The following is an 11070-nucleotide window of genomic DNA, read 5'->3' on the forward strand; positions in this document are numbered from 1 at the left end:
CCCTCTGGCTTCCCAAGCCAGCTCTTAACCAACGCGCCATTCTGCCGGCCCATCTTTTTTTAATTTTTCTACAGACCTTAATCAAACGTTCTGCCCACACTGTAGTCAGACTTGCAACCTACTCTGACTGACTGAGGGGAATTTGGGAAGCTAAATTGGCTCTGGGCTAACTCCATTCTTGGAACAGCACAGGATGGTAGGGTTGTCTAAGGCAGTGCTTCTCAAACCATAGCATGCATTAGTGCTTCTGGGACTAGTTAAAACTCCAGGCCCACGTGTAGAGATTCTGAGTCTGTCCATCAGAGGTAGCTGTTAGGAATTTGCATTTTTAAGACACCCAGGTAGGTGATGCTGATGCTGCTGGTACGGGGACAACACTTTGAAAAGCACTGGTCTAAAGTAGGGGTCCATAAACTAGGGCCTGAGGGTCAAATTCACCTGCTTGGTTTTGTGAATAAAAATTTGGAACACAGCCAGGACCATCTGTTTATATATAGTTTGTGGCTGCTTTCACAGCAGCAGAGCTGAATGGCTGCCACGGCCACTATATGACCTAGCAAAGCCTAGCATTTTATGTCATATGGTCCTTAAACAGGAAAAAAAAAAAACAAAAGTGTTGGCTTGTTTGCCTTTCTGAAACACTTTTTATTGAATAATTATCTTGAATGTATATAGTCTATGTTTTTCCAAATGTATACAGATGCTGTTTTTATTAACAAAATACAAGTGCATTAATATCACTGACTTTTTTTCTTAGTAATTATTATTATTTTTCAGTCAGGGATGAATAACTGTAATAAATAGATGTAATTACTATTATGTGGAGATCTAAGTTAAGTTAAAAAAAATGTTAAAAAAAAAAGGGAGGTGTCCATATGCTTGAAAAAGCTTCTCTAGGACTTGCTAGTAGAGCTTTTATTCACTTTGTGAAGATGCAGGTGGCCCTGGGACTTCTTATTAAACTAGATATATTCTGGATCAGAGTGGAATCCTTATAGTAACCTTGAATCCAAGCTATCTCTTGGAGACTCTTCAGAATAGAATGACATGCGCCCTACCCTGGCAGGAATCCCTTTCTTGACCTGCTTCACACGGCCCAGGAGAGAAACATCCAGGAGGAAATAAAGGTCAGTGATACGTTACTTAAAACGACTTAAAACATTTGCATACTCAGGAACTGCCACATAATTGTACCCTGAAACCTAAAAGAAGTCTTACTCCAATAAACATGTATGTTCACCCTGGAGATGTGTGTCTTTTTGGCGTGTGGGTCACACGTGGAAGCAAAGAGACTTCGCTTTTATCATATTAACTCTTACGAAAAGCTTTCCTTAGGTATTGGTGTCAGATAGTGAGTACTGAAAATACATCCATAATTTTAGTCACATGCATTTCGTCTTATAATCAGAGATTCAAATTTTGCTTTGCAGAAAAAGTTGGCGGCCATGCCTGACCATACGGATGTTTCTCTGAGCCCAGAGGAGCGCGTCCGTGCCCTCAGAAAGCTTGGCTGTAATATCACCATCAGTGAAGATATTACTCCGCGCCGCTACTTCAGGTCCGGAGTGGAAATGGAGAGGATGGCCTCTGTGTATCTGGAAGAAGGAAACTTGGAAAATGCCTTTGTTCTTTATAATAAATTTATAACGTAAGTCTTGCGTTTTGGAGGTCTCTGAAATGAGAGAATTGGGAAAATACTTAACGTGATATCTTGGTGAGGCAGTTGGGGTGCCAGGAATGTTTTCATGTTTAGACCAAGTTTACCATCTCCAAAAACGTTCAATGTGTAGGTTTTAAAATGACCAATGACCAAGTAAATCTACTCGTAGGCATCGCCACACCCTCTGAGGCTGAGGATTGGGAAGAAGGGCAGGGAAGTGACTGGCACAGGGATGTAAGATACCCTCTGAAAAGGCCAACAGGCCAACTTGTAGGTCCCTGTCTGTAGTACTGTGTAAATAAAATGTCTTGTTTCATGCCATTCTTCCCCTACAGCAAGGTAAGCTTTATAAGAGCAGGAACCGTATTGCATCTCCATCTCCAGCTCCTGGAACATGCCACTAACATTTTTAAACTTTGATTTGGTGGGTTTGAGACTGGGGAATAAGTTGGCAGTCATAGGCAGGATCTGATTCAGGGATGGAATGTAGCAGCCAGTTTCACATTGTAGGTGTTTTTGTTTGTTTGTTTGTTTTGTTTTTAAGCAATTTATTTAGCTGTGTCATAATACTGAACTTCCAAAATGTTGAGGGAAGGCGGCTACCTCAAAACAGCCATGTGAAAATATACTTCCCATTAGATAGATATTGTTAGTAACATATCCTAGTTTAAGAGTTAGCAGAAATGGGATTTAGATTTTTCCTTGCCAGTTTGCCAGCTTACTGGTTGGGAAGGTCTGTTAACCAATAATTATTTATTCTAAGCTGAAATCCTTATTTTTATTCTAATTGAAAATCATGTGTTGATTAATTTCACTAGTTCAGTTGGGGACTCATTAACCTGAGAACATTTGAGAAGTCAATGGTTGGCAACATTTGGCGTACCTAGGAGTAGCACTTGCCTCTAGAAAGTTAAGCAATAAATATGAAATTGGAAGTTATCAATTGTCATTGATAGCATATGTTTTCCAAAAATTTTAATTTCTGAACTATTGGAAGTTAGTTACCAATTGATACGTTTCTTTTTCACCTTCTTCTCAAGTTTTGCACACAGTCCTCTGGAATCATAAGTGTAATAAAGGGGAAAGGCCATATACTCTCTGAGTTACTGAGTAAGCAGAATACTTGAATTCTCATCTGTCATTCAACCATGTGATAATCTGTAATTCACTTATCCTCCTTGGGCCTTAATTCTTATCTACAAATGAAAGACTCATGGGTGAATATCTCTGAGGTCTCTTCAGCTCTAAATGTTTATGACTTTAATTCTTAGGCAACCAAAAATTTGTGCAGCCTCTTTAAGCCTTAATTTTCTCATTTGAGAAATGAGGGTTATGGTCCCATTCCAGTGTATCCTAGAGGTGAGATGATGAACGCATGTGTGATTTATAAACAACAGAATACCAGTAATTATAAGGTATCACATATTAGTTGATCAAAACAAATATTTAGAGCCCATCACGATCTATCAAACAAGGGCTATTCATTCATTTATCAAATATTTATTAAGCATTCATTATGACCTGGGCACTATTCTGAAGGCTGGGGATACATTAGCAAGAAAAATTTATGGAAGCATTATCTTCACTTTACCTGGAAGTGATACACCTGGTTTGCTCTAGGGATTTCTCTTTATTTCTGCTGTCCCCGGTTCCTCAAAAAGATGATGAAAAATAATTAATTCCTATTTAGCACCACCTATTTCACTAGGAATTCTGGCTGTCATTTCTCTTAGTTAGGAATCTTCAGTTAAGAGGTTTGATATATACATACGGCACTACAGATTCATCAGTGGTCTTTTGAGTCTTTTTCAGTGGTGAGAAGGGATTACATTGATCTTGCCAAACTCTTAAACATTGTTTTGGTGTTTTTTGTTTTTTTTTATTGGGGAACAGTTGTGTTTTTCCAGGACCCATCAGCTCCAAATAAACTACTTGTTTCAATCTAGTTGTGGAGGGTGCAGCTCAGTGGCCCATGAGGGGATCAAACCGGCAACCGTGGTGTTATGAGCCCTGTGCTCTAACCAACTGAGCTAATCGACCGCCCTGATCTTTCCAAACTCTTATATTTTTACCTGATCCTCTGTGTTGCCCGCTGCACACATAAGTAAGATGGTGGTCTGCAGGGGATTAAGTACCCAGGACCTGAGAAAGACCAAAGCGATGTGGTCTGTTTAGGGAACCTCCTGACCCTCTTTAACTTCAGGGCTTTGTATGCTGAGCTTAGCTACCCGTAATGCCCAAATCATATTCAGTGTCAACATTTGATGGAAAGGCAGATGAAATGAGTAAAAGTTAAATAATAATTTATGAAACATCTCCTTTTTTAAAAAGGAGGCTGATTCTCATATTAGAAACCATAATTGAGCTCTTTCTGTCATATGTCTCTAAGAGCATCCTTTTTCCTTGTCTAGCTTGTTTGTAGAACAGCTTCCTGGCCATCGAGATTACCAGCAATGTGCAGTGCCCGAAAAGCAGGACATTATGCAGGTATTGTTGGGTCGATTCTCCCCTGTGGGATCAAATGCTCCACAAGTATCCATTATTGATTCACACACCCCCCCTTCCTTTCCTCCTCTGTCTCATCCTCTTGAGAGCTTAAGCACAACAGCTTCATTCCATTAGCCATGATGTTTTGATTTCTTCTTAGACTTTTAATCATCATTACTGAGCCAGTGTGGGATCTCTAATTGAAACTGGGCGGCGGAAAAAAAAAAAAAGAAATCAAGAACGTGCTCAATCACTTTAAGGCGTGAAGAAAGAATTATCTCACCATGCCTCCCAGACATTGAGAGAATGGTTATCTTTCCCCATGCTTGTTTGAGACAGTCATTTTGTCTGGTTTTGATCATTCCATGCAGTCCTGAACCCCAGAACTATTTGAAAATCACTGTTGATTATTAAGGCAGCCACAGAGTTCTAATTATTTTCTTCCTAATAGACAACATGTCTAGCGGGTAGCCCGGAATATTCTCAGATAAGCTACATAGATAGTTTCAAATAGCTTTAGCTGAAAATATATCCTCTTAAATAACATTTAAGAACTGTATTTGTCTTAAATAGTTTGAGTTGATCTTATATGTGAAGGAAGGTAAATAATATATAAAAAGCTAATCACAGCATGAAATTTTAAAAAACTCTCAAAAGATATTTTACCGTATAATGGAATAAAGACCCTCTTACCAGTTATGTCAGCCCTGAGGCTGCTTGTAAACAGAGCTCAAATTGTGTGAAATGGTCATCTACATTTTTTTGAAATTTCTGTGCACACTTATCTGAAGGGTCACTCATTTTCATGCCTTTGTGTAGCATTTCCCTCAATTCTTTTATTCACTCAACTTCAGAGAGTTCTGTTTGGAAACCAAAGGTCCCAGGCTTCCAACGTGACTCTTTTACTCTAATTTAGAGTTACTCCTAGTTTTACTTGTAGGAAAAAAATCACCGAAAGCATGTACATTTTCTTTCTTTATGCTTCTTGGGTGGGTGGATGGATGGATGGATGGATGGATAGATAGATGGATGTTGGATGGATGGATGGATGACAAAAGAGGAAGAGAATAAAAATTTTAGTGGAAGAGCATGGCTAGAGTTAGGAGCTTTTGATTCTAGTCATAACAGGACCACTAGTTAGTTCTGTGATACTGGACAAGTCTTTTAACCTCTCTAGGCCTTCGTTTCCTCATCTCTAAAAAGCGGGAGGAAGTGAGTTAGTGCTTGGAGTAGATCAGATTTCCTAGCCATTAAGAATCACTGGGAAGTTGTTTGAGATCCAGATTCCCCAACCCCTTCCCTTCTGATAAACATGTTGATTCAGTAGATCTGGGAATAGGCCTGGGAAGCTCTAGTTTTATGAATAGTGTCTCAGTACTTTTTACAGTCTGTCAAGCCTACAAGTCCCTATCTACCATGCTCTTCAGTGTCCCTTCTAACTATGATGACATATCATATACATACTGTGGAATGTGTAGTCACAAACCCACTACCTAAAAATGAGGTACCTATCTAATCAAACCGCTTACCTATCCAATGGAATCAATAAAGGTCTTACAAAGGGGATAACTTTTCCCCTTCCTTACTGACAAGTTATATTTTGGAACCCTAGAAAAGATAGATTTATTTTTCCACCATCATCTTTGGTTACTTGTGTCTTGATTTCTAATACATATACCAGCTGTTTTTCTTTCTCAGCTGATGATCTGAAAGACTATACTGAAAAATCCCACTAATCAATATGTATATATATTTTTAAAAGAAACTGAAGGAGATTGCCTTCCCAAGGACAGATGAATTGAAAAAGGACCTTTTAAAGAAATATAACGTAGAATACCAAGAATATTTGCAAAGCAAAGTAAGTTCAATTGGTACATTTATTTCATGATTGTTTTCTGTGCAGATATTTTTTGAATTTCATTTTCATATGAGTTTTCCAAATGTCATATGCATTTAAATTAAAAATTAAAGATGCAGTGATGTAACAGCAATAAAAAATTCATGTTGGTGTCCAGGTTAAGCACTTGCACCAAAGATGTGGTATTTTTATTTCCCTACAACATCTAATAAAGTGATGCCTTAGAAAAATAGATTTCCCATAGTGATTTAAATAGAGCTTTTTGACCAACTCTTGTCAATGTAACCTTGAGCCAGGTGACTGCTCTTTGCTGTTGAAAAGAGGCAGTAGGAGGTAGGGCGAACAGCATATGGTTTCTGATGTATCTGATCATGTAAGCCTTGGAAATGTGAATTTGATTCTTGAATATTACAGTCCGTATGACATGGAGATGGAATAGTAGATAACTGTATGAGTGAAATGTAGTCGTGTCACCAAAGGGTGGTGGCTTCTGGATTCTGATTTCATAGTGAAAATGATAATGATGTCTAAGACTGAAAGGCATTGAAAAAGAACTTGACCAGTCAGTCTAAAAGATACTCAAGTTCAAGTCATGAATTCTTCATGTTTACAGCAATGTTATAAAGGTGGTTTTATTTTTTATTTTTTTGTCTGAATATGTTTTCATGTGCTCTGGAAGTTGTCACATTTACGCTCACTTACGTTCACACTCATTAACTCTAAACGTGGTCACAAAACTCCACTCTCTTTGGGCATAGCCAGAAGTCAGGTTTGAGTGAGGTGTTCCAGCCAAGTGACCGAGGGAATGTTGAAATCAGAAGGCTCCCTCAAGTGTGGGTATTGATGATTTGATTTCAACTAGGAAAAATAAAAATGAGTTTGGAAGCTCAGACAAAGCAACAGCAAGGGAGAGAAAAGCCCAGTTGTCTCCCGTCCACACTCGGCAATATGTCTGGTTGTCCCCGCAGGGTCTCCCTGGGAGGAATGGCCTTGGCAGCTAGCTGTTGCACAGCTGCCTTTGGTGATACCAGTTACTTCACAGTCCACGGTAGTACCCCATGTATATGATATGTGGAAATCTCTGGGGAGATAGTTCGGCAGCCTTTGTGCCTAGGAGAGATGAAGAGACAGACCTCAAGCCCTTGCTACAGGCAGCACCAGTATGACCTGGGAGCTTGTTGGAAGTGCAGACTCTCAGGCCTCGCCCCAAACCTGCTGAATCAGAATCTGCCCTGTAAGACCCAGGGTGATCCGTGTGCTTATCCACGTGCCACAGGAAGCCATATCCCTCCCCCAACTACCGTACAGTAGCTCCCCAAATCGGGTTTTCATCAGAATCATTTGGGGAGCTTATTAAAAATGTATATTTTCTCACCTAGTAATGCCTGGATATTTTTGTTAACACTGGGGAGCTTGGGAATCTTCATTTTTAACAAAATTCCTGGTTGTTTCTGCTGGAGATGATTGGGCCACATTTTGAGAGCTGTTTCTTAGTGATCCCCCTTCTCCATAAAGTTCCAGCAGTATGAGTTCTAGAGTCAAATGAACAGGGTTCCAGTAGAACTTTCTGTGATGATGGAGATGTTCTATGTGGTATGCTCTGATATGGGAGCCCGTCGCCACATGTACTTAAAGGAGGCTAGCAGGACTGAGGAACTGAATTTCTAATTTCATTTTATTTGAATATATCTAAATTTAAATAGCCACATATGGGTAGTGGCTACTGTATTGCACAGTACCGTCTAGGATGATTATGACTATTTCTGAGATATTTTGTTCCCTGTGGTTTGGTTGGTCAGGCTGAGCCGTCCATCCTGACCTTGATTTTCTAATATTTAAAGTGCAGGGGGATGGAGGGAACTTGATTGTCATGGCCTGTCTCTGGTAACATATGAGTGGATTTAGAACTGCTGCCTGCATCAGGTTAAGGGTCTTTTGCTGGGATGTTATATATGTTCCTCCCTGTCCCCTGAGTGTCCCTGTGGGCAGATTGGGTATCTAGCTGTGTCTCTCTGTCTGCTAGAAGATTGAATGTCTAATCCCAGTTGGATGTTTTTGCCTTGGAAACTAACCTTTTCTTCTGGCAACCACATTTTTTTTAGAACAAATATAAAGCCGAAATTCTCAAAAAACTGGAGCAACAGAGATTGATAGAGGCAGAAAGGAAGCGGATCGCTCAGATGCGCCAACAGCAGCTAGAAACAGAGCAGTTTCTGTTTTTTGAAGATCAGCTCAAGAAGCAAGAATTAGCCCGAGGTCAGATGCGAAGCCAGGAAACCCCAGCGCTGTCTGAGCAGATTGATGGGAGTGCTTTGTCCTGCTTTTCCACACACCAGAACAATTCCTTGCTGAATGTATTTGCCGATCAACCTAGTAAAAGTGATGCCACTAATTACGCTAGTCATTCTCCTCCCGTCAACAGGGCCTTAAAGCCAGCTGCTACCCTAAGTGCTGTTCAGAGTAAGTGTACCAACGTGTTGCAAGATGTTGGCTCTCTTCTAATGGAACCATATTTCTGGAACAACTGGGAGGGTTCTCATTTCATAATCAATTGTGGTAGGACCCCTCCGTGATGTGTACCTGTAGACAGAGAGGGTCTTCCAGTATCATAAGGTTTTTATTCTATGTCCCTTAAAATTCAGAAAACATGATTTGCCCCCCGATAGAGCAGAGACTCTATAATAAATGAGACTGTATTAGGTCATGGTACAGAGATTTTAAACGAGAAGAATTCCAAGCATTTTTCTTTTCTTTCATGTATTTTAAACAAGAAACCCATGGATCTTAAAGGTAAACACTTACGCCAGAGAGGAAAAAAAGATGTTGAGAAACTTGTTTGTCCAGAACTTGCTCAGCAATTTGAATTTAAAGGGTTAGCATTTCCCCAGGCAAGGAGGATAGTGTACACATGGGGAGTTAACCTCCAAATGGATTCTGTACTTTTGCTAACAGTTAGTGCTGCTTGGTGCTGTCATCAGCGCTGGCATGTTTTCAAAGTCAAATGGGGAATTCTTCCCAGCAGACACTGTCAGATGGAGTTTGTGTTTCCATTTATTTTAAAGGACTTACGATAGGCAACCATTTTATAAATTTACTGCTAATTATTTCTGAAAACATTATCCTCTTATTACCAACTTTCGTAAAGATATAAGTAATATATGGGAAACACAATAAAGAATATTCATCCTGTGTCTTTTAGGATATGAGATGTGTTCTCTGCAGCCCATGCACTTAACAGTATATTTGCTTGGTACCAAAAGAAAACTCACACATACAAGTAAATCGTTGATCTAGGGCATGAAGATATGAAAGTGCTGGCATTTTGCCACTTGTTTATAAAATAATATATTTGCAAAGGGTGATTTTACCTTCCTCCTAGTCAATGTTTACTTTTAAAGACTATTAAACTAACACATGGAAAGTAGAGCACCAGATAATTTCATTTTTGATATTTATATTTACTTGCAGTTGCTTGCCAAAAACAGTTTTGAAAGATTGGATGTAAATTTGTTTTTTTAGCTCCTTCTCCCCTTTCTGTTTCTCAGATTTAGTGGTTGAAGGACTACGATGTGTAGTTTTGTCAAGAGACCTTTGCCACAAATTTCTGCTACTGGCAGAATCTAACACAGTGAGAGGAATAGAAACCTGTGGAATACTCTGTGGAAAACTGGTACGGTCTTTGTTTCATGTCTCTCTGCACAGGGTACTTTCTTTTTTTTTCTTTTTTTAAAGATTTTATTGGGAATTTGGGGGAGAGGAACAGTGTTGGGAAATTGAGAAAAGGGAACAGCCAAATTGTTGTCCTTGAATCTTAGTTGTGGAGGGCACAGCTAGCTCAGCTCCAAGTCCAGTCGCCATCCAGCCGCCCGTAGCCGCTCAGCTCAAGGTACCCTGTTCAATCTTAGTTGCGGGTAGGCGTAGCCCACTATCTTCATGTGGGAGTCTAACAGGCAACCTTGTTGTTAGGAGCACGTGCTCTCACCAGCTGAGCCATCCTGCCACCTGTTGGCAGCTCAGCAGCAGCTCAGCTTGGGCGCAGCTCACTGGCCCATGTGGGACTCGAACCGGTGACCCTGTTGCTCAGAGCTCGCGCTCTTAACCAACTGAGCCACTTGGCTGGCCCTGCACAGGATACTTTCAAAAGTAGTGATGTTCTTGTGATAAGCGGAACAGAATAAAAGCATCTTAAAAAGTGTAAATATTATGAAATTAACTTTGCATAGATTGATTTCATAAAACTGTCATTATTCATGGAATTATTTTTCTAGAAAATGGATTGTAAAATTTCAGGGATACTATAAAAGCTTGTTGTAAAGAATTAATCAAAGTATAAATTAAATCTTTGTTTAGAAAAATGGTGGATTATAGGTCTTCAGATTTCCAAAGCCATCTAGTTTCTTAAATCAAATTTTTGTTGCAATTGTTAGTTTCACATACATTCGTATAATTAACTCTACTTGCTTTTATCTGTGGCAGGTACTATCTTGCCCCCCCTTTTCCAGACACATTTGGAATAAAACTAGGGTTTTGTTGTTTTCTTTAAGGCTATAGTTTCAACAAACTAAAATCTTATATACAGCATAGGCCACATTTAAGTATGGAAGGTTTTATCCAAAATGTTTGATGAAAGACAATGCCAAAGTAGAAGGAAACAAGAAAGGAGATACGTTTAATTTCCCACGTGCAAGAAAAATAATGTTTCTTTGGAAGTTCCCTTTCAGAGTCTCTTTTGGGTATTAGTCTATATTTTTGGGTCCAGGCACATCTTCAGTACTAAACATTTAGCTTGGGAGCTGTTGTTTATTTGAATATATAATATGATTCATTACACACACATCCTCCTGCTGTACTCCAGTGTTGCATCATCACTTTTCCTGCAGGAGAGAGGAAGTACAGATGACAAGCACAGGAGAATGACCTGCCGTCCCCTCTCCACAGCCACCTTATTTATTCAGGGGGCAGTGTGCAATGGATGCTTCCTCCCAAGGACCACATGTTGTCCTTAGTTCCCTCCCTCCCTCCCTTTCTCCCTCCCTCCCTCCCTTCCTTCATCAGACAAACATTT

At 39.7% G+C, this 11070-nt stretch overlaps 1 protein-coding gene across 5 annotated transcripts in view; it reads left to right on the top strand.

Moving 5' to 3' along the window:
- Positions 1-11070, top strand: part of STAMBPL1 (STAM binding protein like 1) — a 51193-nt gene that overhangs the window by 26632 nt on the left and 13491 nt on the right. For 4 of the 5 annotated variants that reach the window (XM_019634145.1, XM_019634143.1, XM_019634141.1 and 1 more), the window contains 5 exons: positions 1431-1648; positions 4072-4147; positions 5910-6005; positions 8108-8465; positions 9551-9675. In XM_019634145.1, the coding sequence (XP_019489690.1) occupies positions 1431-1648; positions 4072-4147; positions 5910-6005; positions 8108-8465; positions 9551-9675 (873 nt within the window). The remainder of the gene's footprint in view (positions 1-1430; positions 1649-4071; positions 4148-5909; positions 6006-8107; positions 8466-9550; positions 9676-11070) is intronic. The other variant, XM_019634144.1, reaches the window with a different exon arrangement.

The sequence above is a fragment of the Hipposideros armiger genome, unplaced genomic scaffold (assembly GCF_001890085.2).
Source record: "Hipposideros armiger isolate ML-2016 unplaced genomic scaffold, ASM189008v1 scaffold_1512, whole genome shotgun sequence".
In the NCBI taxonomy this organism is placed as follows: domain Eukaryota; kingdom Metazoa; phylum Chordata; class Mammalia; order Chiroptera; family Hipposideridae; genus Hipposideros; species Hipposideros armiger.